The sequence below is a fragment of the Lissotriton vulgaris genome, chromosome 2_1 (assembly GCF_964263255.1).
Source record: "Lissotriton vulgaris chromosome 2_1, aLisVul1.2, whole genome shotgun sequence".
Classification (NCBI taxonomy): domain Eukaryota; kingdom Metazoa; phylum Chordata; class Amphibia; order Caudata; family Salamandridae; genus Lissotriton; species Lissotriton vulgaris.
Window position 1 is genome coordinate 1905637661 of NC_141687.1, and position 25676 is coordinate 1905663336.

General features: G+C 45.1%; 1 protein-coding gene across 1 annotated transcript in view; it reads right to left on the bottom strand.

Annotated features, from left to right (window-relative positions):
• Positions 1 to 25676, bottom strand: part of CHD2 (chromodomain helicase DNA binding protein 2) — a 1340517-nt gene that overhangs the window by 370841 nt on the left and 944000 nt on the right. Inside the window, exons 15-16 of the mRNA XM_086956769.1 lie at positions 16189 to 16379; positions 15796 to 15984 (exon numbers count right to left, since the gene is read on the bottom strand). Of these exons, the coding sequence (XP_086812895.1) occupies positions 15796 to 15984; positions 16189 to 16379 (380 nt within the window). The remainder of the gene's footprint in view (positions 1 to 15795; positions 15985 to 16188; positions 16380 to 25676) is intronic.

Consider the following 25676-nt stretch of genomic DNA (forward strand, 5'->3'; position numbering starts at 1 on the left):
TCATCCGTACTTTGGAATTTGACCACTAGATGAGACTATGAGAAGTTGGCCTGACATATGATGCTCACTAGTTCTAGTGATCACCTTGTATCAGCCTAAACAACCCTAATGGTGATTGGTTGTAGGTCAACCTTATAGACCAGCTATCCTAATGGTAGTATGGACAAAGCAGTCTTAGGCTAAACTCTTTTGGCATGTGAAGCCAGCTGTTTTACCACATATAACCCCTTGAATACCAAATGAAAGGACACCACACAGGTAGTTATGAAAATAAACAAGATATTTATTAACTAACATACACCTCTGAACTCTTTATGAGGTCAGAGGGCTAAGCACATGACAAGACTCCTAAGAAAAATACGTTAATTTGCACAAGTTACAATGTTGCCCTAGGGGCACGTCAAACCATATACTAAACAAATGATATAAGGAAATCGATGAAAGGAAATGAGCTGTCCAGACGCTGTTGGATCGCTGGGACTATACTACCCTAACCTTAGGTACGTAGCAGGAGTTCCACGGGACGCGTGTGCAGAGTGTGAACTCACACGCGAGATGCGTAACAAAGTCAATGGACAGTACAAATTACGAAAAAGGGGAGTATGGACAGTTCTGACTAGTTAGGACTAAAACGACTGGAAATCTGGACACTAGGAGAGTTAATCTACCATTGAGCACCAAAATGCTCTTGTTACCTTACCCACGGGCTGCGGGTGCATAGGTGTGAAAGTGTGACGGGTTCCCACGTTGAAGTCTATGGAGCCTTGATGAAAGATGCTGCAGGCGACCAGGAAGAAGCTGTTCGGAGCGATCCAAGGATGGATCGGGGAAGATGAAGACCTGAAAGCAGAGGGGACAATGTTCAGTCACTAGCCAGTGACCGGAGTGGAACCAGGAAGGAACCACATGCTGTTGTCGCGATCAGGTGAAGAGTGGACGCTTGACTCTGCAGCCACGAGGACCAGGTGGTGTCTTCGACGACCAGGATGGAGGCGCGAGCTATCCCACGCAGGCTCTCGCTGTCGGCAGTGTTGGTTCCAGATTCGGCATCAACAGGCCTTGGCAAAGGCAACCCACACGGTGAGAGGAAAAGGCATCTGGTGCGGACCAGGAGGGTCCGGGGTGCTTCTCCTTTGCAGGGAAGCAAGGGCCAGGCTGGCGCAACCAGACCAGCAGAATGGATTTCAAGGATCGTCGTCTAGGAGGCCACTAGCCAGCCGGCAAGTGACCAGACAACGCGTCGAGCAGCAATCAAGCAAAAGGGCCCCACGCAGATCTTGTAGATGCTGGAGGGCTGATCTTCTGTGCAGGAGCTGCTCGGGGCTGGGGCTTCTCAATCCCCAAAGCACTTCGCCGAGGATGCCTCTTAAGTCGTACTGGAAGCGAAGTGCAGTTCCCCCCCCCACCTACGTCCCGCCCAGCCCGCAAAGCGTGACCATACCTGCGAGAGCCACACTTCCCTCGAAGTGTGGCTGGGCAAAGCGCCTTCACGTTGGCCTCCTGGCTTGTCGCTGTAGTCGACTCGTCTCGCTCCGTGCTCGTCTTCGGTCGCCGCCTTCTCGAGGGTCCGAGCTCCTGTGGCGTCCCAGCTGCCTACCTCCGTTCTCCAGTCTCCTCCGATCTCATCTCCTTCTCTGATCCCGTACTCCACTCTCCTCCGTCGTTCTCTTCGTCTCTCCCAACTACTCCGCCGCCTCCGGGTGATGAACACACCTGTGTGTGTTCAAGGCTGGGTTTTACCTTGAAGTCGTGGGAGTGTTCCGGCATGAGTTCCGCCCAATTAAAGAAGCAGTGCTCCTCTGGAGAACCGGCCTCGGGTCCGGGTGTAACGTCCTCCTTGCTCTTCCAGTTTTCCAGTTGCTGTTCCAAACAAGCATTTACAATGCAATAGGTCTCGCAGCATTAAAGTTTGAGTTATTGGCATTGTGTATGACCATGCGTTGCATAACATTTTTAGCATACTTTGAATTGGTGAGCAGTGAGAGTGTGTGCAAGAGTATGCTGTTCTTGAAAGCAGTGTGGTAGAGCGTGCAGGAATTTGGGTGCTTTTTTCCCTTCAGATGCACAGTTAGGAGGGCATACGTTTCATTTCTGCTTTGCAGAATGAGCTGGCAATTTTCTAAAAAACTTGGGTATGTAATTAAAGTGAAGAAAAGAATCCAAAAGCTGGGACAGTCGTCTGAAAACCAGGACTGTCCTGGGAAATCTGAGACTGCTGGTAACCCTACTCTGTCGAAGAACAGGGTTCTCCATTCAATTCAATATATACTTTTAACGTATATGTTTGCGCAGGGCTTTAAATGGGTGTAATGGCTGCTCTTCTGCTGGCTCTTTGGAGAGGGAGAATGATGTAGAGTGACTCCAGTCTATCACCCCCATAGCATAGGGACTAGGACTATAGACAGGGCCCCTGTCTTACATATATTAGGGCATTTTCGTGTTATTTTCCTTAAAATAGGGCTTATGAATTAAAGTTAGGGGATAGATATATAAGTATTAGTCATGATTTGCTCATTTGCTAACATGCTGGGATATTTTCCATGGAGCTATGCATATTGTGGGCTCCGTAGGCCTTAAACGAGACAGACTCCATTTTGCTTTCTGCCCGGTAGCTCGAGAAGGCTTTCTAGGTCAAATGTAGTGTTTTAGTTTCAAGCTGTTGTTCGCTTGGAGAGAACCGGTTCAGGCTGACCCTTATCGAAGGAATGTATTTTTCTCCACTCCGAAGACACAACTTCAGGCCGGCCGGCTGGGAAAGTGTCCTTGGTACGGGGAGGTACAAGAATTTGGTGGGCGGCAGGTTACTGGCCGTGAATTTCCATGAAGGAACGGCCTTTGATATTAGCGAAGGTGTTAGTCAGTTTGTGAGTTAGTCCGTAGGCGGCACCTAGCCGTTAGCATCTCTGCCATTACTCATCTCATGGCGGACAGTTGCCATCTTTGAAGTCCGAGAAAGATTTAAGACCAAAACTCTCTGAGAAAGACTGAGCGAGAATTAGCGCGGAGCGCACTGATACAGAGAGAGAAAGAGGCGGTATCTAATAATCAGCAAGGTTCCGGGGTCCTGAAGGGAAGCAGACGAGGTTGAGCCTAGCGGTGCAGACGTGTACTTGTGACGGCTGGGGTGTGACTGCAAGGCGAGCCAGGATACAGAGACGAGAAGGGAACCTAGATGACTGCCGAGCCCAACCTTCATAGTAATCAGGTGACGTCCGACCAGCTCTAATAGAACGTGCACTCTAATCTTTACCTTTTTCTTTGCAGAAGTTATGTTGCATAGTAATGTGATTTGTGTCTACTGTTAATAAATATCCTAATTCTTATGGAATTATCGTGTGCCTCGTATTCATGTTCAATCTTGATAAATGCATCACCTAGTTGAGCGTTGCTTATGTGAGCGGATGTGAAAATCCCGATCAGGTAAATAGTGATCGAACAAAGAGGGAGTGAGTGGACCTTTGATGCCAAGAATAGGAGGTACACCATATAATTTGGGAACCGTATCAAACATTATTATTATAGTTTTATCCCGAGTAGGTAACTGAGATATTATCCTGATGATTGTTCATAGGAATGTGGTCGTCGTTGATATACGGCGTTAGTGAGAACACTGGGGAGGATTACCAGTGCCGATACCCACAGGATTGTGGCTTGAACAAGTGAGAGCGCTAGGAGGTCGAACTAGCGTGTAGTTTCGCAGGATTGCGAACAGTTTGGAAAAGGGAGCATTGGGTTCTGCAGGCCCATGTGTAGACGCACCGGATTGTGTGTCAGATCTGCCCTAGGGTAGACCGGTCTGGGTCGGGGTGGCCGCTAGACCAACTGATGTGAATATTGTAGAAAATCTATGTATATTCCCCATCCTTAGGTACGACCTGTATATATATCCGTACATCTATCCATTGTGAATACTGTCTAAGGAGGGAAGGTGAGTACGTTTTGGCTGGGTCATAGGGGCCCCTGGGGGCTGATCCCATTTCAACGGAAAATCCAGCCATAACAATGGGCTGGGTCCTCTTCACTACTAGCACACCCGGACTGTGTGGTCCTTTACAGCTGGTAGGTCACAGTGCAGTTAAGAAAACGAAACAATACGGAAACTTTGAATGATCTGAGACAAAGATAAGGATGTTGCTTTATTGTTTGTGGCTTATTTTAATACCACTTCAAAACAAAAAATCCTACTGAGGTTGTAAGGCATCGCCTGGTTAGTTGAAGACGCCAGTATATGCAGTTAGTATTTGTAGTCAGTAGGGGTTGAAACGTCAACTAATGTTGACATGGATTCTGTTTTCTACTGGTCATACATTGGAACAGTGTGTCCAAATATGCGATATTACGTAATCAGTGAGCAGTCAAACCTCTATTTTGTAATGTGTGGATTATTTGCTTTTTGTTACTTGACTGGGTTCTCGTTTTTCTTGAGTATTGCACGGTCACTATAACCTTCACATATTGACTTAAGGTAAAAAAAATTAACATATGGTTCCAGTATTAATTGTACTTTATTAACAGAATAAGTATTTGGTGATATCACTCATACTCTCACAATTCTGTAATACAGACGTTTTCTAATGCAGGATATCTCCATATTGCTTCAAACAAGTACATAGGAACCGTCGTTCTTTGAAGCAAACTCAAATCCCGGCAAAGCTAACTAAGCCTTGCACCTGCCTCAAAGTTAAGTAAGTCAGGAACCATTTAACGGAATAACACGAACATCCCGTATTTATAGTTCTTAGAAACAGAACCACTGTCTAAAGCACCAAACAAAAATACATGTTCCTCCTACCTTAGAAACTATCCATCAACCATACCTAAAGCTGAGAGGGCACTACACTAGCACTCTGCTGAGGACGCCCCAGTGTACATGCAATCACGTAGTCTCGTAAATCGTCTATAATGCTGCCTTACATCCACCGACAGCACGGGACATCTGTGGCCGCTTTCTCATCGCAGAAAGCTTTAATTTCCACATCTGCAACATAAATTGATCACACACGTACACTGGCCAATATTATGAAGCCCACTTCACGGCTGTTTCACCGCTGCTCTTCAAAACAAATCACACCTCTAATTCAACTAACATCCACAGTGAGAGACTGTAGCAGGTGGGGACATTGCGGGCGGCCCCATGCCTACTCTAACGCATACGCCGGGTTCTTTTACCCTAATCCTGCCATCCTGCAGTTCCACAGCTCAAACCCACACGATTAACTCCTCACCCAATTTAAGTGTGTAAAACGGGCCTTGTGCGGGACCACACACTGTAATACAACCACCAGGTGAGAGAGCATTGCTGTACCCCCATACCTGCACAGCCGTTTCCAGCTTTCCCTCGAAGGTAAAGTCCACCAGGTCGGGTCGCAGGCACAGCGCATAGTTGAGAGGTCGTACGTCTGCCGGGAGTCGCTCGAAAGGCTGCCTCTCATTCATATTGCGGGCCTGGAGGAACGAGCGTGTGGAGAAGGAGGAGACTGACAGGAGCAGGCGGGATGGAGTGACGATGGCAAGTATTTTAAATTAGGACTCTTCAATGTTCTTCGTTTTCCATAGTAATACTCATTACATTAATTCGACATGCCATCCCTAGCCTCATGCCTAACGACACGATGAGCGTTTATTGGCTCACTTTTCTACTTTCTTAAACGAGCCGTTGAGCCGCCAGATGGGTAGCGCCTGCCGGCAGAGCCGCACTCACCGGGGGAGGAGCGTTGCGGAGGAGAGGCTTCCGGGTTAGAGCGTGAGGCTAGAGGGGGACACAAGTCCTCTGGCAAGGAGGCCACGCGCAGTCTCATCTGTGACTATGGGAGGTGCGAGAACGTCCCTCAGCGTGTGAAACTGAAAGCGCGGTGAGAGCGAGACGACGTGAGCCTGCTCAATAGAGCGCACGTTCACGTGCGCGTGGCCCGCTGTATTTCGTCTCTCAGAGAAGCGCGTGGCCAGCTCCTGTCCCCTCTCCTGGGAAGCAGAGTCGCTCACAAAAGGTCTCTGGCGAGACAGTGCTTTCGCGCGGTTCAACGCCAGGAGACAAAAAAAAAACTCAAGCTGCTTCTTCTTAACAAATATTGGGGTTCTTAATTGTATTGAACTCTCTGTCCATGTACCCTTTGCATTACCTCTACTCTCTCCTTCCTACTACCTTTCCTAAAATCTCTCTCCTTCTTTCATCCTCAATCTCACTACTCAACCCCTCTCTACTTATTCACCAGTGCTCATTTTCTTTACATGATCTCTGAATTATCCTTAGACTCTCGTAAGACTCGAATGTCTTATTCTATGTTAGCAAATTGCCCTATGTTTATCTGTTCTTGATGTGTAACTCACCCTGTAAAGCGCTCTGATACTCTTGGGTCCAGCTAGCGCTATATAAAACCTTTTAAATATAAAAAAATAAATGGAAATCGCTGGTAAACAACAGTACCCACTGCAAATAATGCTCAGTAACCACTATGGAACATGACTTGCACTCTCCCACCTGGATTGTGCCCTACTCGCCATCATCCCTGTCAACGGTGTCTTTTTTGGTTGCCGCAGCGGCTCCCTCAAACAACTGAAGAAACAGGACCACTTCAACACCATAAATGATTTCCATTAGCTACCCCTTCAGAACTGCAACTACAACTCAATGAAGATAGCCCACCACCGTAACACACTAACCAGCTGATGCTGCTGTTCATGATATTGCCGGACTGAAAACAAGAAATCCAAAACGGAGCTCAAGACAAACTTGCCACTGAACACCTCTTCCTGTGTCTCCAGGCTGAACAATCACCCCCCCCTTATTATTTAAAAAGTAACTAAACAGCCCCTTCTGTCATTGACTTCAGTAAGGACCCTCCTAGTTCCTCCACAATGAAATGAGCTCCCCTTTTCGCTCCTTGCCCTTACTGCATGATCTCGAACAATGCAGCTTACAATCACACTCCTCAAACCAGCCCCATTTATTATGATCTGTGACCCCCTTTGTAGGCTAACAGTAGCTAATTCTCAAATGCTGGCGGCCACTGGTCTGCTTTAAAATAAACAATGTTACAAAACAACGTTTGATTTGCAGAAACAACGTTTTTTCTCATATTCTCGGATTTAACCATACAACAGTATTCATTAAAATCTACGATGTATACATTTTCTAAAACAAATGAGAATATAAACTTTAAAAATATAGAAAAAACTGACATGGAAATTAAGAAAGGAGGCAGAAACAGCTTTAAAACTGTAAAACACTCAAATGAAACACTTGTAGAAACTATCTAAATCGGATTCCAAGCAAGTAACGACTTGAATGGTTATATTTATCTAACGAGACATTCAGAAAGTAAATGAGAATGAGTATGAAAGTAGGTTTCCCACCCTGGAAAAGGAATGACATCCAGGGAAGTCTCTACAGAATGTTTTCTTTTCCAAAACAACTGTGGTTAAGGTGAGTGTGCTATTATGGGGAGGATTTAATAAAATATATATACTGTCGCATGCTACATTAATTGTCTTATTCGGCAAGCGGCGAAAACACGGCAGACAGAAAAGAAAATAAATAACACGTGCGAAAAAAAAATCTCAGCTCAACAATGTTCAAATAAACTCTATGAAGGAGCTCACCTCTGCTGGTTATTCGCTCAAAAACAGCTGTGTGGTGGTGGGCTGCCTCAAGAGTCTTCTTGTCTGCACGTTCTTGAAAGTCTACCTGTCCCCAGTGAGATTGCGATTAATGTCTCTGGCCTATGTCACCTGGAAACTGCTCTCCTTTGGGTACTGAAAGTCTTCGTTCTTCTTTTGGGCATGTACTGTCGGAAACGGCCACGCCAGCAGTATTTATCCATCAGCCTGTGCTGAGTCACAGTTAGCCTAAACTTAAATATCGACATACAGAGAAGCCTTCCAGCTGTTTCCAGGGCCAGTGTTTACTGGGCGACCATGCCTTCTCTGCTGCATCACGTCGCACAAATGACGTCCCGCGTGAGAATGACAAGCAGAATTGTGACTATTTCAATGGCTACGAGCGCGCCCGCGTCCTAAGCATACGTACGTTGCCAGAGACATCGATGAAGGACAAATACTGCTGAACCACAGGCGAATACCCGAGCTGAAAATCTTTGTATGGAAATCGCCTACATGGTCAAAATAATTAATTGTGTACGCAGCAAAGGGATAAACTATGTTCGTGAAAAAACAGACTCAAAATGGAATAAAAGTTGCTGAATGTTTTTATTCAATACAAATCAAATGCCACCGTGAATACAACAAAAATAATATCCACTATAAAAACGATTTAAGCGTCTTTACGAAAACAATGAGGCTTCCACTAAATCAAAACACTTAAAGAACAAGCATTGGCCGCGCAGCAGTAAAGCTGCACGGCCGTGAAAGGATCATCTGCATTTAAACAAACATAACCCGCACCGCCTCTCCCCTACCTCCTCCACCGCCCAGGAACGTGCTGGAATGACGGCACAAACGAAACAAAAAAAAACGGGGCAGGAACAGAATACTGAATCCCGCCCCTCCAGGACTCCCTGACCTGCCTCATGGTTGCCAAGGCAATATTTCTAAAAATGTTGTCGTGCTACCGTAAGGCAGGTCATGGAGTCCTCGAGAGGCGGGATCCAGAGCAGACAAATCTGCTAAACAGGAGCTTTTTCCAATGGCAGGCCTCCGTTTTGCGAGGCCTGCCAATGGAAAAAGGGGGCGTGGTTTCACGCAGTACTGAAATCCCCCTGTTCACAATAGGTCTTTGCCTGCAGCAGGTCCATGCCCTGCAATGCAGGATTCGACCTAAAAAGGTCAAAGCAATAGGGCATTGTTCAAGGAAAGTTGTTGTCCGTCATGCTGCATTGGGTCATCCGGTTCTCCCCCGTCACAAAGACCCAGGTGACCCAGTAATTATGGGCGATAAGGGGTTGAAAGATGTTGACTACAGCAGTAAAGGAGGGGCACTAGGGGGTCCTAATATCCTTCCCTAGTACGACCATCCAGTCCTTTTTTACCCTGACCTTGGAACCTACCAATAAAATGTATATCTGGTATCCAGGAGCCAGTTTAATCACTCTCTACTGCATTTTCTTGTTTTTCACTGTACTCCGTCTTGATCTGTTGGCTTTTGTTTGTGAACACTGTCGTCACTTTTAGTTGTCTGTTACACGTTGTCCTTGTGTAAATACAACAACAACAAAAAATGTGTTCCCCCTCCCTATGCTCCGCCCGGAGTGTGGCTACACCCGGGCGTTGTAGCAGACCCGATGATGAAGCATGTCACACACATTGTGTGTGAGTGAGGGCAGTTTTTCATCACTCATGAGTGTGCCAATGTTTGTTTGTAACTATCTTTTATCGTTCATGCTTTGTTATTCTCCACCCCTCTTTTGTGTGTACTAGAGTCATTTAGGGGGTTTGGGGTGGTTGAATTAGATATAGACCCTCTCCCCTCTTGTGTGTGAGAATCTATTAAAGACACCCTAATACTGGAGAACAAAATATACGCTCTGATGATTGGGATGTCCAGGCCATAGAGGCTCTGTTTTCTGATTTGAAATATTATGCTGAAGATGTGTATTTAGACTCAGCCAACTATGCAGATTTATTCTTTTACCAACACTATGGCAATCATTTTCTGCACAAATTTAGAAATGTGGTTAATCACACACAATGGGAATATTGTTCAGCTTCCGTTGAGGGTAGCTCAAAATCTCTTTTAAAAAAGTTTACATATTTTGCTGATTCTAATCAATCTAATCCGGACTCATTTTATTTTAAGATGACTGCTAAGTACTCTTCCAAAGATAGACTTACCCACTCTAAATTACTATATTCTAAGTCCTTTCACGAACAATTAGCAATAGGGGGCTATGACCTTTGGAGAGATACTATTGATCTTAAATCTGTTTGGGGTTCTAAAGGCTGGCAAGTACAAGGCTCTGAGGCTTTGCATTGTGCACGTCTCATCCCGAACCATATGATATTTTTGAATTTGACTATTTCACAAACCACCTACTTTGGATTGGCTACGTCTAAAAAATTAAATGCTCCTTCCCTTCCTGATCTGAGAGAATACCCTACATGGTACAATCACACCGATAGGTTCCTTAGTGAGTTACAATCTCTGATACTAAATTCCTCTAAACATTTTCAGTTTTGATTCCCAAGGTTGGTTGTTATGGCTGAAAAGTTCAGATTTATGCAACTATCATTTTCTGGGTCAGGCCCCGGGCTATACACTGGTTAGGGTGGATCCCCATTTTGAAAGGACCCATACTGTTACTACCTATTCGGTGGGCAAATATGTCAAAATTAGCTCAATCATTCCACCTTGGCGTCAGTTAAACTCCATTTGTCCAAATTAACTGAGGATGTTGATCTAAATGATTTTGTTAAAAGCCCTGCAGGAGGCAGGTCGAAAAGATGGATTTATGGATAATATGCTGTTTACAACTAAGTTTGGAAACTATCTCAAATAGATGCAGCTTCTAGATTACGTGCAATCGACAAGGCTAATTTAGAAAAAGTGCTTGCAGTTGTTGATAATAGCATTAACACCCTTTCTTCCCGAATGTACACGTTGGATAATATTGTTTCATCTGTTGTTGATATTGTATAGGTTGAAGCGTCTGTTTCGTACCATGGTCAGAATCAATTGCGTTCCATTATGCAATTTGCTTGGACATTACAAACGTTAAAGGCTGGTAAAGTGGCCTGGGAATACATGAATACCTCTTCATTATTTTTACCGTTCAATTTGACTGTGAAATAACAATTTATGCAGCGTATTCACCTTTGCATATTGAAAAGTTAGAACCATTACCTTTTTCTGTTGCCGAATATAATTTAGCAGTATGGCTCATTCATGGGTTAATAACGTTGCCTTTTCCCTTATTTAAGTTCGATTCATGTATGAAGTACTATGCCATTGACAGATATGAATCTTTGGGAAGCGCCTATCTCCATGAAGTTTGGTCTCTGCCATTCATCTATAGGTGCCTGAGGGAAGGTAAAGAAGTTTATTTGAAGGGTGAAGATTGCACTTCAACACCTGATCATTCATTAGTTTGCAGAAACATCCAATTGCATGGCTCTTGCAATTCTGATGCACCGAATTTAGCATGCATTTTAAAAGGGAATCCTGTCCCAGCTATAACACCGACTTTCACGTTGCAAGCAAATGGTAGTTATTTGCTTTTAAATAATGAAGATTGCTGCGGTATGCTGGCAGGGATTCCATACATTGTGACTGTTTCCCAACGTGCAGCTTGTTGCAAAAATGTGCTATTCCCTCCTCCGCATGGGAAGCTCGATGTATCCATCTGGCCTTCCATTCCGACCTTGAAAGCAGAGTTCAACAAGATGAGTCGAATAAGGGCTCTATTGTCTCAGAAAGAAGTCGCCCTTAATTCTTCGCGTGAAACATTTGTCCCTCACGGGGCTAACACTCGCGCCGAGGTGCATGCTCTTTTGAATACTGATCTCCCCCTGCATTTCAGTGCTTTGATTCACACTATATTCAATGCCTCGTCGACCACAGGCTAGGCGCACTTTTCTTTTTTGTAAATCCTTTTATTAAACAGTCTCGACATGAAGGTACAAGTTCACAGAATCAATTGAGGGTTACAGTAAAATCAGGTTACATTTAATACAGCAGCACAATTCATTGAAATTCACGGGGTTGAGGGGTCATCTTCATCAACTTCACGGGGAGGGATACATATATCACTCTGATATGCGTTCCAGAGGGCCCAAACCTTGGACCATTTGCAGGGACAACCCCGGGCCACATAGACTGTTTTCTCTCTCAGTATACACTAGTCAAGATCTTGTTCCCAGGCTTTGAACGTGGGCAGCTGTGCAGCTCCCCAGAGCTGTACAATATTTCTCTTGGTGATCATGCAGCCAAGCGTGACACATTTCGTAGTAGAAGTGTTGAGGTCGGTAGGTTCCCAGATGTTAAGGAGGCACCTGGGCGCTTCCGGTCTGATTTCTACCCCCAACACTTCACTCATGACCGTGTGAATGTTGCGCCAGTATAGCTGAATTCGCTCACAGTGCAATAGTATATGTGTGAACGTGCCCAATTGTGCTCATCCCCTCCTACACGAGCCTTCTGTCAGCCCACCCATGTGCACCAGCTGGGGACCAGGTACATAAATTCTGTGGAGGATGTTTAGTTGCACCAGTCTGAGTCTCACTCGGATAGCGACCGTTTTAGGAGAGGAGATTGCTTCCTGCCAGGTTTTGTCATCTAATTCTATTTCGTCTTCAGTCCATTTGTCTCGCAACTTCAATAAGGGGTTGTCAATGTTGTTAATGAGTTTCCGATACGTTAGGGAGATGGCCCTGTCAGGCAGGTGATCATTCAATAGTCTGTCCTCTAGTGGGGAGGCGTCCAGCGGAGTCGAGTCTTCGGGAATTGCTATTTGCAGCAAGTGTCTGATTTGTAGGCATCGATAATATTCTGAGTTTGCCAGGGCATATTGAGTTTGTAGAGTGTCAAAGGATTTCACACCCCCAGCGCGCCAAAGGTCTTTGACATGGGAAATAACTATTAAGTCTCATTTATCAAATCCTTTTGAGTTCCCCATATACCCTAGTTTTTGTGAATCCCACAAGAGTGTGGCCAGCATCAACTTGTTTTGCCAGTCGATTGATTTAGTAGTCGAGTGCCAGATTTTATCTGTGTGGGCCATGGGCGTCCGGTGAGCAGGTATTTGTTTGGTGTGGAATCTAATGCTTTTGAAAAGATCCCTTTGGGTAAAAGCCAATGATCCATAAGGAATTCCGGGTTGTCAGGGTGACCATACATGCAATGGTTAATAGCTGTTAGATTTGCAGCCCAGTAATATTTTTTAATATCAGGCAACCCGATTCCTCCATCATACCAGCTAAATGTCAGCTTTTTCATAGCGATAGGTGGTCTCCCTCCCCATAGGAGGTCTCTCAGGAGTCTTTCGAGATCTTTAAAGTACGAGTTTGGGAAAGGTCGGCTGAATTCTGCAGAGCGTGGAGGAAACGGGGTAAAGACATCATTTTAAATAATGCAGCCTTGCCCAATAGTGAAAGCGGGAGTGAAATCCATTGTGTTATGTCGCTTTTGAGCCGTTGCAGTGGGGGGAGCAGATTGTGGGCGTATTGAGCTGATGGTTCTAGAGATATAAATATGCCCAAGTATTTGAAACCGTCTGACACTACAAGAATCGGGCAGCTTCGGGGCAAAGGGGGAGAAGTTCCCAATAGGACATACAGAAGTGATTTTTGCCAATTGACGCGAAACCCAGAGTACCTACCAAAAATATCTAATATGTTGAAAGCTGCTATTAGGGATCTCTTAGGGGACGTGAGATTAAAGAGAATATCATCAGCGTACAGGGATATTCGGTCCTCCCAGTCCCCCGACCAGCGCATGTCGCGGATCATTACATCTTTACGGATCCACGCTGCGAGAGGTTCAAGGGCCAAAGCGAACAGTAAGGGAAAAAGGGTGAACCCCTGACGGGTCCCTCGGCTGAGTTTAAAGGGTTCAGACTTTGTCAATATACAACTACCTGGGCCAGCGGTGCACTGTATAACAGTCGTATCCAGCGGCAGAAATTTGGCCCAAATCCCAGTTTGACAAGTACAGCAAAAAGAGAAGGCCATTCCAGTGTATCGAAAGCCATAGTGGCGTCTAGGGAAACCACAACGGCATCCTCTCGTATCGTCGGTACTCTGCCCAGGACTCCGTGTAGTGAGCGCAAGTTGAGAGCGGTGTTTCATTTAGGCATAACCCAGATTGATCTGGATGGACTAGTTCGCATATCACCTTGATCAGCCGGGTGGCAAGTACTTCAGCCAGAATTTTGGGTTCTGCATTCAACAGCGATATAGGCCGATAGGAGGTACACTCCATTTTGGGTTTCCCTTCCTTGTGGATTGTGACTATAGTAGCAATTCTCTGGTCATATGGCAATAAACCCTGTGTAAGGCTTTCCTCGAACATAGACTTAAGATAAGGGGACCAGTTTATCTGGTCGAAGCTTGTAGAGCTCAATTGGAATGCCAGTTGGGCCCAGAGCTTTCCCCGAATGTAGCGTTCTTATTGCGGTTACTATTTCATCAGCAGTCAGTGCACTGTCCATGAATGTAAAGTCTGAGATCTTTAGTACAGAAATGTCTTTAATAAGATCAGTAAAGTCAGCTTCAGGGTATGGCGCCACCGAGCTATACACGGTTTGGAATTGAGCTGCAAAGTGGTTAGCTATGCCTTGAGGATCGGTCACTGGGGAACCATCAGTGCCTTTGACTTCTGCCACAAGCCTGCTGGCATGTTCCTTCTTGTCTAACCATGCGAGCAATTTGCCGGCCTAGTCACCCCAGTCATATATACGTCCCAGCCTCTCCTGCCCCAGTAGTTTGGCACGGTCAGTGACCAACGCTCGGTATTCTTCCTGTCGCAGACGGAGGGAGTGGAGGGCTTCAGGTGTGGCATCTGAGGTGATATCCTGTTCTAGACAGTATCCAATGTCCTGCTCCATGTTGGAGATTTCTTTCACCCAGTCTTATTTGGAGCCTGCCCTCGGGCCACCGTTTTGAAAGCGCCCCACAGTGTCTGGTGGGACTCAACTGTGTGTTCGGTCTCCAAAAAGTATTCATCGATGCTTTTAATTAGGCCTTTCCGTATTTTGGGGTTCTTGAGGTACCATTACAGATCTTGATGTAGAAGACTTAGTAAAAACCTCAGTTTGCTGTGCTCCTTTTCCTAACAGTCAGAAATTACTTATTTCAGAAGCATTTTCTATTTCCTGCAGAAAACAGAAGTCCTTCTGTTCCTCATATTGCACCTCAGATATATCTCTGCAGGTCTTTCAACGACTACATAATAAATTGTAATGTCATCTGGTGGAATAGTTCTGCTTGGACACATGTTTAACTTCCCTATGGAGAGTCATTATCTATGTTTTGCCACACTGCCCTTTCTGAATAGAGTGTTATAGGACACACTACACCTTGTGATCGAAGAAAAAGATCTCCTCTGTGTTATCTTCCCCAACTGTATATGCTAACTGAGAAGTAGATGATGATGATTCACTCTTTTCCCTTTGTTTTAGTGTTTACTTGAGCCCCTTAACTTGGGTCTGGTTAGGTACAAAGTCAGAGTCACTGGAGGTATTAAAGCACAAACAAGCTTGTGCTCATTAGATTTGTGCATTTTTCTTTTAGAGGCCTATCGCCCTCCAAACTACCAGCACCATGAATGAGGGATTTAGTTCCTATTTGGATTACAAAATTTAATTCTTTACCAGGCTTTTTTCTCAACTGACTTTTCAGCAGATCTGACTTCTTGAACTTTACTTGAAGAAAATGATGGGGGTGGGTGGACGACAGTTGCACGGTAACTACCAGGAAACAAAAAATTTAATACTACACGTAAGGGAATTTAACATGTAGCTCATTATTGGGGGCTGAGAAGAGTAGGAAACAAGGATTCTCAAGGGGGTTACCAAAAATCTCTTAATAGTTAATTGGAATTGTATTCCTATCTTTTGACAAATTCATTTATGCAGTCGGCCAGCTACAAAATTTTCACTTGATTAGCATCTCAGAGTTGCTTAGCACACTGCACTTTAATGAAACTTGTAGCTAGCATCTATCATCACATTTGTAAGACTTTTATTGTACAGTTCCAGTGATTAGTAAGTTCCTTCAGTATGAATGCTCTTTCTTGGTCTTATTGTTTTAAAAAATGTATTTGTTAACTAAATGTATCCCTAAATCGCAATGAAAACTAAGCAAAAACATGGAGAAGTAATGCCTCAAAAAATCCAAATCACTTACTTGTAATATTGCTTCTGTAATGCAGACATCTCTACCCTGAGAATTTGCTCCACTTTGGCTGGCAGGGATTTTTCTACGTCTTTCTTCACTCTACGCAAAAGGAAAGGTTCCAGGACTTTGTGTAAAGTCTGATACCCATTCTCCTTCCCCTTACCATGGTCATCCTCAAAGTCTTCCCAAGAGTCAAACCTAAGAGAACAAGAGAGAGGCTACATAAGAGCTTAGAAACTAATCCATTCTTTAAGTGTATATGTATATTGATACCTTGACAATATGTATCATGGATAAAAGATCATATACACTAGGCAACATATTTCCTAGTATAGAATCTCTGCTGCTCAAATGAATGTTTACATATAATATTCGTGCATTAGTAAAAGTAATTGTGCTTACTTTTCTGGCATTAGAAAATGCAACAGTGACCAGAGTTCTTTCAAGGAATTCTGAAGGGGTGTACCCGTAATCAGCAGTCTGTGATTAGACTTAAACTCAATTAAAGTTTTGTATAACAGCGAGTCATCATTTTTCAGTCGATGTGCTTCATCTACTCCAAGAAAAGCCCAGTTAATGATGCCGAGGACATTCTAAACCAGGAGAAAAGTAACAATTACGAACAGAACTGATAAAGGACATTAAAACGAGCTAAGGGACATTATCTATATGCCAGAAATAACAATAGATATATTTGGCACACCCTTTAACGATACGGGGGAACATGACACATTCTAGGGAATAACCAATGATGTACGATTGAATGAATGAACAAATGAATGAACACTATACGAGGGTTTAGTGTCACCATGGCACTAACTCCTCAACAGAGAGACTTTGGTGGCAGTACAAATGTGGTAGATACATCTTTTTGGCTTCTTCTAGGAACCGTTGAATGAAATAATTTTTTTTGCCCCCACTGTTTTTAAACTGGTTTTGTGACTATTTACAAAAGAGGAAGGTATTTTGGAATACTCCCGAGAAAAATATAAATGTAGCGAAAGGGCAAAAAGGCACATTAACAGATCAGTTCCAGCAAACCGCTATAGAGGAGGCACAAGCATGTACCTATACAATGCAACACATTGAATCAACATACATTGTACTGCAAAGTTGCAGAGAAGGCCTTGCCACATCATCATCACCATTAAGTCCATAATATTCCATCTATTTCCCCCATATTTTACAAACTTTGCGTGGGCATCCACATCTCTGATAAAGGGTATTTTCCGCTGCCATATGTAAGTCCATTCCTTTCCTCCATTTGGCAGGGTTGGGTACCTGAGGAGCACCCCAGTGCTTGGCTCGATCTTGTATGGCTACGACTAGTCGCAAATTGTCAAGTAAGAATTACATTTGTGGTATATCTACATTCACTGGGTATTCCCAGGAGTATATATTTAGGATCATCAGGGATTTGTACCTCTAATATGGTGGATAGTTCTGAGAGTATTTGATGCCAGTATGTATGTTCGAACAAGACCTCAGTGTGTGAATAAATTCTCCTTGACTCCTCCCACAACATAAATAGTTTGGTGAGGGTGCCCTACCCATTCGATGGAGAAAGGCCCTATCATAGTAAATCCTGTGCAGGATTTTTAGTTGAATAAGGCACCCTGATTGCCACTTCTCTCTGGAACATCAAGGCAGCCTCCCAGTCAATATCCTCCAGGGTGCCTACTTCTACTTCCCATGCTGTCCGTAGTTTTAGGAGGGCATCGGTGATGTTATTGTTAATGGTCTTGCAGCTGTGGGAAACAACTTTCTCTCATAGGTCGTCCATTAAAAGCCTACCCTCTGGCAGCGTATTCTGGGAGGGAGCGTGGGCCAGGGGGCATATTTTTGGCTTTCTATGCATGTTTAAATTGTAGATATTTGTAATATTGGTGGACATGGAGCTGGAATTCTCGCTGGAGCGAAATGAAGGGCATTAAAGTACCATCATCTAATCCATCGCCCACTTTAGAAAGCCTATGCGATCCCAGGGTACAAAGTTTCTGAGTTTGTGGATTTCGTTCAGATGCCTGCCCCTCCATAATGGTGTTTCCCATGTGATTTTCCGGTTCTAACCCATGGAGGAATTTGCCTTGTCCCATGCCCCTAATGTTAGTTGGGTAGCTGGAAAGAGGCTACATCTTTCCTCACCGCAATAAAGGAAATGTTGGTACGTGACTCATGAGTACCTGGAATTGGGCCTATTCCATGGCATAAGTGGAGTGGTCTCTGTCCATGAATCCCCAGACATTAATGGCTAACGTTAAAACTAACCAACTTAAATTAAATGGGGACAAAACAGAGGTCCTCCTCTTAGGGAACAATAAGGATCTTTGGAGTGATCCCCACTGGCCGACGTCACTGGGCAAGCTTCCGCCCCCAGCCACTCAGGTCAGAAATCTCGGGGTCATCATAGATGACAGTCTCTCCATGACACAGCAAGCCAACAAAGTGGCTGGCATATGTTTTACTATTCTCAGATGGCTACGTAAAATTGTCTGGATGTTGCCACCTACCACCCAGAAGACCGTAGTCAATGCCTTAGTAACTTCTCGGCTTGACTACGGTAACATCTTGTACCTGGGTGCAAACAAAGCAGTAGTAAGACGCTTGCAACTGGTACAAAACGCTGCGGCCAGACTGCTTTGTAGAATCCCCAGACACGCCAGGATTACTAAACATCTTAGGGACCTACACTGGCTCAGGGTTGAAAACCGGATTCGCTTTAAAACCCTGAGCTATCGGTTTAAAATCAAAGCTGGGACTGCTCCCAAGTATCTTCAAGATCTTGCCAAGCCCTACCTTCCCAATCGCAATCTTCGTTCAGCTACATCAGCGACCTTTGCGGTACCCAGGTACAAACTGGCTAGAATGGGCGGGAGATCCTTTTCATATCTGGGTCCAACTCTTTGGAACACACTGCCCACCCAAATACGCAAAGAAGAAAACTTCAGGAACTTTAGGAAAAGCGTAAAGACCTGGTTGTTCGACAAATAAGTGCCTTCGGATTTGTTCTCTCTCTAGCTGTGCCCTGTGTTTTGCTAATTCGGCGCCGGGAAACCCTTTGTGGGTAGCTGTGCGCCTTATAAATGCTATAAAATAAATAAATAAATAAATAAATTAATGGCTATCAGATGGCATGCACAGTAGTAGGCCTGAAGAGCGGGGAGACCAATACCGCCATTGTACTGATTACGTTGAATCTACCCAGGGTTATTCGTGGATACCCATCATTCCACAGTAGGTTTTTGAGTTCACCCTCAATAAGTGAGAGAATATAGCAGGGAGTCTGTAGTATGCGTTTTGCAAAGCAAATAGAAATTTTGCGAGGGTGATCATTTTGAATAGTGCTGCTCTCCCCAACAGCAATTTTTGGCATTCTATGCATGTTTAAATTGTAGATATTTGTAATATTGGTGGACATGGAGCTCGAATTCTCGCTGGAGCGAAATGAAGGGCATTAAAGTACCATCATCTAATACATCGCCCACTTTAGAAAGCCTATGCGATCCCAGGATACAAAGTTTCTGAGTTTGTGGATTTCGTTCAGATGCCTGCCCCTCCATAATGGTGTTTCCCCTGTGATTTTCCGGTTCTAACCCATGGAGGAATTTGCCTTGTCCCATGCCCCTAATGTTAGTTGGGTAGCTGGAAAGAGGCTACGTCTTTCCTCACCGCAATAAAGGAAATGTTGGTACGTGACTCATGAGTACCTGGAATTGGGCCTATTCCATGGCATAAGTGGAGTGGTCTCTGTCCATGAATCCCCAGACATTAATGGCTATCAGATGGCATGCACAGTAGTAGGCCTGAAGAGCGGGGAGACCAATACCGCCATTGTACTGATTACGTTGAATCTACCCAGGGCAATTCGTGGATACCCATCATTCCACAGTAGGTTTTTGAGTTCACCCTCAATAAGTGAGAGAATATAGCAGGGAGTCTGTAGTATGTGTTTTGCAAAGCAAATAGAAATTTTGCAAGGGTGATCATTTTGAATAGTGCTGCTCTCCCCAACAGCATTAGGGGGAGTCGTCTCTAGCGGGCCGCCTCAGACTGAAAATCAGTAAGTATTGATCTACGTTTTTGTCGACAATCCATTTGGGGTCCATCATGGCATAGAACCCCAGGTATTGGAATACCCCAATGGTTACTCTAAGTCAACTAGGAAGATCGATCAGTTAAGAGCATCTACCCATTGGGAAGAGTACCAATTTTCTCAATGTATTCTGTATCCAGATTAAGACCTGTAGCATCCGAATATGTGTAGGACTGGTGGGAATGAGTCCATGTGTCCAGGAGTGAGAATGTCATCTGTGTAAAGACTGTACGGAGTCAGGAGGTAAGTTCCAGGTCTTTATTCAGAAGTATGCCTCTGACACCAAGGGGCGTCTTGTCTCAACAGCCGTAAGCCTCCAACTGTCCCCCCAACTGCCACTCTCGCCCAGGGTTCTATTATGGAATAGAAAGACGTCATAGTACAGTGGGCGAGGGCGCGCGGCAAGGGGATAGTGCGAGGCAGGTCGGGAGGACCAGAATAGTAGTAAACACAACTCATCTCGGCTGAGGCCTGGAATAAACTTCCACTTGCGCTCAGACAAACCCAGAATCTGATGGCCTTTAGAAGAGGTCTAAAAACATGGCTCTTCACTCAGTAAGCACGCTCCATCACACCAGTCTATCCTTCTAGCGCCAGGACACCTCCGGGTATCAGAGCGCTCTACAAATTTGTAAAATAAATAAATAAATCTCCTTATTTACAAAAATTTGTAAAATATGCAGTAGGAAGGGGCGAGAGGGAGAAAAAGGGGACTAGAGGAGAAACAAGTTAAACACTACAAAAGCTTGTAACCATATTAGGAAAATAATACTATGCCATGTATGCTAGTGGAGGAACAAGTTAATCACATACAAAATCTTGTAACTTTTTTGGTAGAATTATTTCTCTGCCATGTCTACTAGTGATAGGTTCCTTAACCATGGTTACGCCAGTATGGGAACCATGAGGAGGTAAACAATCTTGTGTCATGTCATAAGTTCCAGCCTGAGGAGTGTCATCAGCACTGCAAGCAGTAGAGTCACGTGGAGTGCTAACACTAGTTTCCCCAGTGGACATCTCAGGAGTGAGGTCATCTTTGTGAAATACATTGGGGTCACTGAGTCTGGTGAAACCCTCCTCCAGGATGGGGCTACCACGAGTGTCTTCCTGCAGATCGCTCGAGGGAGTAACCTCACCCTGTTCAGGGTAATAGCCCTGATTAGTGTCATCATCAAGTATCCAATCTTATCTAGAAGAGGTGGAGGCACTCCTCCGCTCTTGTCCGGAGTGCTGCGGAGCCATGGTACCTTCTCCCCGGCACAAAGATAAGGAAGAGAAGTGCCATACCTTTCCGTCACTTAAAAGTGCGGAATTGCAAAAGACTTTCCTAACCATGAGGGGTTGAGAATAACGGCTAAGTCCTTTTCTAACAAAGCCACTTCTTTTGACTCTGACCCACTCACCTACGTGAATGTTGACATGTTTGCAGGCGTGTTTGGAGTCGTAATAATTCTTACATGTTTGTTGAGCGTGTGAAATTTAGGTATTGACAGTTTCTATGGACCAGTCCACCTTCTTAGGAGTTAACCAACCAATAGTGTCTTTGGTGATAGGTGTTCTACCTCTTAATAACATAAATGGACTAGAACCAGTTGATTCACAGAGTGTGACATGGAAAGCCCACAAGTTATGAGTTAATTTGTTCCTCCAAGAGAGGTTGTTATGATTAGCAAGTTGTACAATACCTTTCACAACGCGGTTAAATCTCTCTACTGCACCATTACCAGCTGGGAAGTCCAGAGAGGTGGTTTTGTGAGAAATGCACTTGTCAGTGATACATTTTTTTAAAGTATCGGAAACGAATTGTGGACCGTTGTCGGTTACAATACATTTGGGTAATCCTTCCCTTAAGAACACCGTTTTTAAGAACTTGATGATCGCTTTAGCATCAGCACTATGTACAATTTCTATCTCTGGCCATTTGGAGAAATGATCCACCAGAACAATAATGAAAACCTGCTCACCATTTTCCCAAATAGGGCCACAAATGTCTATTCCTAATCTAGTCCATGGCATACATGGATTTGATAGTGGTTGGAGCGGTGGTCTTAAAGTGCGCTGGGATTTGTCTGAGTTCTCGCAAGCGAGGCAGTTCCTCACCCTCCTCTCTATTTCCAGGTCCAACCCCAGCCACCAGTATGAGTTTTTAACTCTACTTTTAGTTTTTCCAATAACAAGATGTCCTTCATGGCAAATGTCAAGCAGTTTGGTTCGAAGTGAAGTGGGGGGTATCATTTTGCCATTTCTGAGGATAAGACCATATTCTGACAATGGTGGGATAAGTATTTTTTAATTGGCCAACCCTCTACAATGTACTTCCCAATCTGGCACAAGTGGTATCTGGGCTGACAACCAATCATGTTGTAAAATACAAGATATTTCATCCAGAATGTTAGCTACGCAGAAGGATTCAATGTCTACAATAGAATCACTGGCAAAAGGTATGGGTAAACGACTTAAACAGTCTGCAACGGCATTCTAGGACCCAAGAACATATTGTACATTGTAATTGTAATCTAACATCCTTACCAAAATCCGTGCAAGGCGGGGAGAGGCACTCTGTAGACATTTAGTGGTCAACACTTTAACCAGGGGTTTGTGATCACTTCTTAGAATGATGGTAAATCCCCATATGTACTTCCTAAAGTGCTCTAAACCCCATGCACATGTCAAAGCCTCAGGCTCTATAACGGAGTATCTCTCCTCTGTAGGTGAAATGGCGCTTGAGGCAAAGGCACCAGTTTTTTCATTGCCCAAGTTGTCAATCTGACTCAAAACAGCTCCCAAACCCCTACCGCTATTTTTTGTTAGTAAATGACTTCTCACTCTCATCAGACCACACAAATTTGCACACCTGATTCACAAGCTGTCTGAGAGGGAATGTTTTGGAAGAGAAGTCTTGAACAAATTTCTCATAAAACTCAGATAACCCCAGTAAAGCTTTCACTTAGTCTTTGTTTTTTGGGGAAGGAGCCTCTCTTATAGCTGATAACTCTTTTTTGGTTTGATGCCTTCTCCACAAATCTCATGTCCCAAGTAGGTGACGCTGGTCTCTGCAAATTTACATTTTTAAATGTCAGCGGTGAGACCATAATTTTCCAAAGTCTGTAGAACTCTGTTAAGATTGGCATCATGCTCCTCCCTGCTGACTCCCATGATCATAATGTCATCCTGAAAAATCAACAGGTTGGGCTCCTCAAATTGAATATGCATAAGTCTTTGAAACATGGCCGCAGCCGAATCCAGTCCAAAGGGAACTCTTTTAAACCTAAAACACCCAAAGGGTGTCACAAATGTAGTGAGGCTTTTGCTGTCAGGGTGTAATGCAATCTGATAGTACGCTGTGGTAAGGTCAACAATAGAAAACCAATTGATGCCATTTGTATGGGACAACATCTCGCTGATTCTGGGCAAGAGATATTGATCAACAAGAATATTTTTGTTAAGGTCTCGGAGGTCCACACACAAACAGAGTTTGCAGTTGAATTTCTTGGTGCAAACCAAGGGTGCAACCCATTCCGCAGACTCCACAGGTTCTATAATACCAGCTCTCTGTTGTTTGAGGAGTTCAGATTTAACTTCTTCTCTGATAGAGAAAGGATTGTTTCTAGATTTTGTATGCAAGGAATTGCGTCCTTTATGAGTTTGATTTTATGATGAACCCTTTAACTTCCCTATTTTTTTCAGAAAATACACCGGGAAATTTGTTTTTGATAACTTTCTTATACTCATCCTCGGATTGCAAAGATAATACAGGATCCGGGCTGTTGGGATCTAGGATTATACCAAGCTTTCCCTCGTCCATCCTGCAGGAAGGTGGATACCTGACTATGGTTGCCCCCAACTTTTTGCCTGGTGTTTTGCTGGTTTTCCGACTTAGTTGGCCTGAGACCCTGCCAATCTGGACCCCAGGCCTACTGCTCTCTCTGTAAAATGGATTCCATGTACCTTAGGTACATATCCAATTGGTACTGGGCCACCTTATCAGACCCTGTAACTCAGGGCATAGGTGTACCCAGGGCCTACCAGGGGCTGCAGCATGTATTATGCCACCCCTGGCTGGCCATCTAAATCTGACACAACAGGCTGCACGACAGCTGGGGCAAGGTGGTGTAATCACCCTTTGCTTTAGATATAGTATACCTATATCTAACCCGAAAATGGACACCCGTATTCGTATAAGTCACTCCTATGGCAGGCCTTGACAATCCTGAAGGCAGAGTGCTTGGAATCGTGTGAGATGGTGCTCTGGCATGAGCTGAGCCCGTTTGCAGCTTGCGGAACCAAGTCCTAATAGCTGTTCCATGATAACGCATACCATATACTCTTAAGTGCATTATAATCCTCGCGGTTACATGCCAACTCTGGTATCGCTTTATCAAAACATGTCGAGTAAGGTGTCATACGAATTGGAATACTAACCCCTCGCCAATTCTGGCGACGGGGTTAGCATTCCACCCTTCTAGAGGGACACGACATGTATGTAACTGTGAACCCTGGTTAAAATTAACTCAAGCCTCAGCATCACAAAATGGATGCTGCCACCACAGACACAAGTCTGACCTACTGCTGCTGGGAGTCCTTCCAGCGAGGGAGGCTTGGACAAAGGGTTTCCTGTCAGGGGCGGTGCTAGCACCATCCCAGACAGGGTTTTGTGTATCCTGGGTAGGCAGGGCTTTAGAGAAGGGTGACTGCAAGTGGCACCCCGGTGCTCACTATGCATCTGCCGGCTAGAACCAGTTCCAGGGGCACACCAGCCCCTGAGCTGGGGAAAGTCCGGCATGGGAGAGGGGTGTAACCACCCCCCTTCCTGGTCCCACCCATGGGCAGGACCTAGCCGCGTGCCAGCCCCTTTTCCTAGTATAAAGATAGGAGCGGGCCCCCTTCTAAATTAGATCATCTTTGAATCCTGAAACTACTTTCTACGAAGATTTCTCCCTTGTGACTAAGGAGTAGTCACCCTGCACCCGCAGGCACCATCCAAGAACACTGCGGTTTGCTGCACGTCCTTCCTCAGAATCCGACTGACCAGCACAACGAGACCCGGCTTCCCTGGCACCTCTGACCTCTACCCACATCGTCAGCTCAGCTGAGATCCGTGGGTGCGACGAGACCTCGAGGGACCGGCCATCTTCAAGACTGCACGACTCTTGCCCAGCACGACCGCCGAGGGATCCTCGAGTGAGTGCTTTGGGGTCCAAGAAGCCCCAACCCTGAGCAGCTCCAGCACCGAAGTCCAGCCCCCCAGCATCCACCAGATCTGCGTGGGGCCCTTCTGCTTTTTGCTGCTCACCGCGTTGTCTGGCTACTAGCCCGCTGGCTTGTGGCCTTCCCGACGACGAACGACGACATCAACACCGCTGGTCTGGTTGCTCCAGACTGGCCCTTGCTCCCCTCTAAAAGAGGAGCACCCCGGACCCTCCTGGTCCATTCCAGACGCCATTTTAAGTCCACCGCGTGGGCTTGCATTTGCCAAGACTTGTTGCATCCAATCCTGGGTCCAGCGACGTCGACAGCAGATACCTTCGTGGGACAGCTCACACCTCCATCCTGGTCGCCGACAACGCCTCCTGGTCCGTGAGACTGCAGAGCCCAGCGTCGCCCTTTCACCTTGTCGAGGTGACTTCAGCCGGTGCCATCCTGGTGCCCATCTAATCACTGGCTAGTGATTCAGAACTTGGTCTCCTCTGCTTACAGGTGTCTTCCATCTCTGATCCAGGCTTGGATCCATCCGAATTTCTTCACTGGTCGCCTGCCAGCAACTTCTTCTTTCAGGCTCCTGGTTCGTCAACGAGGG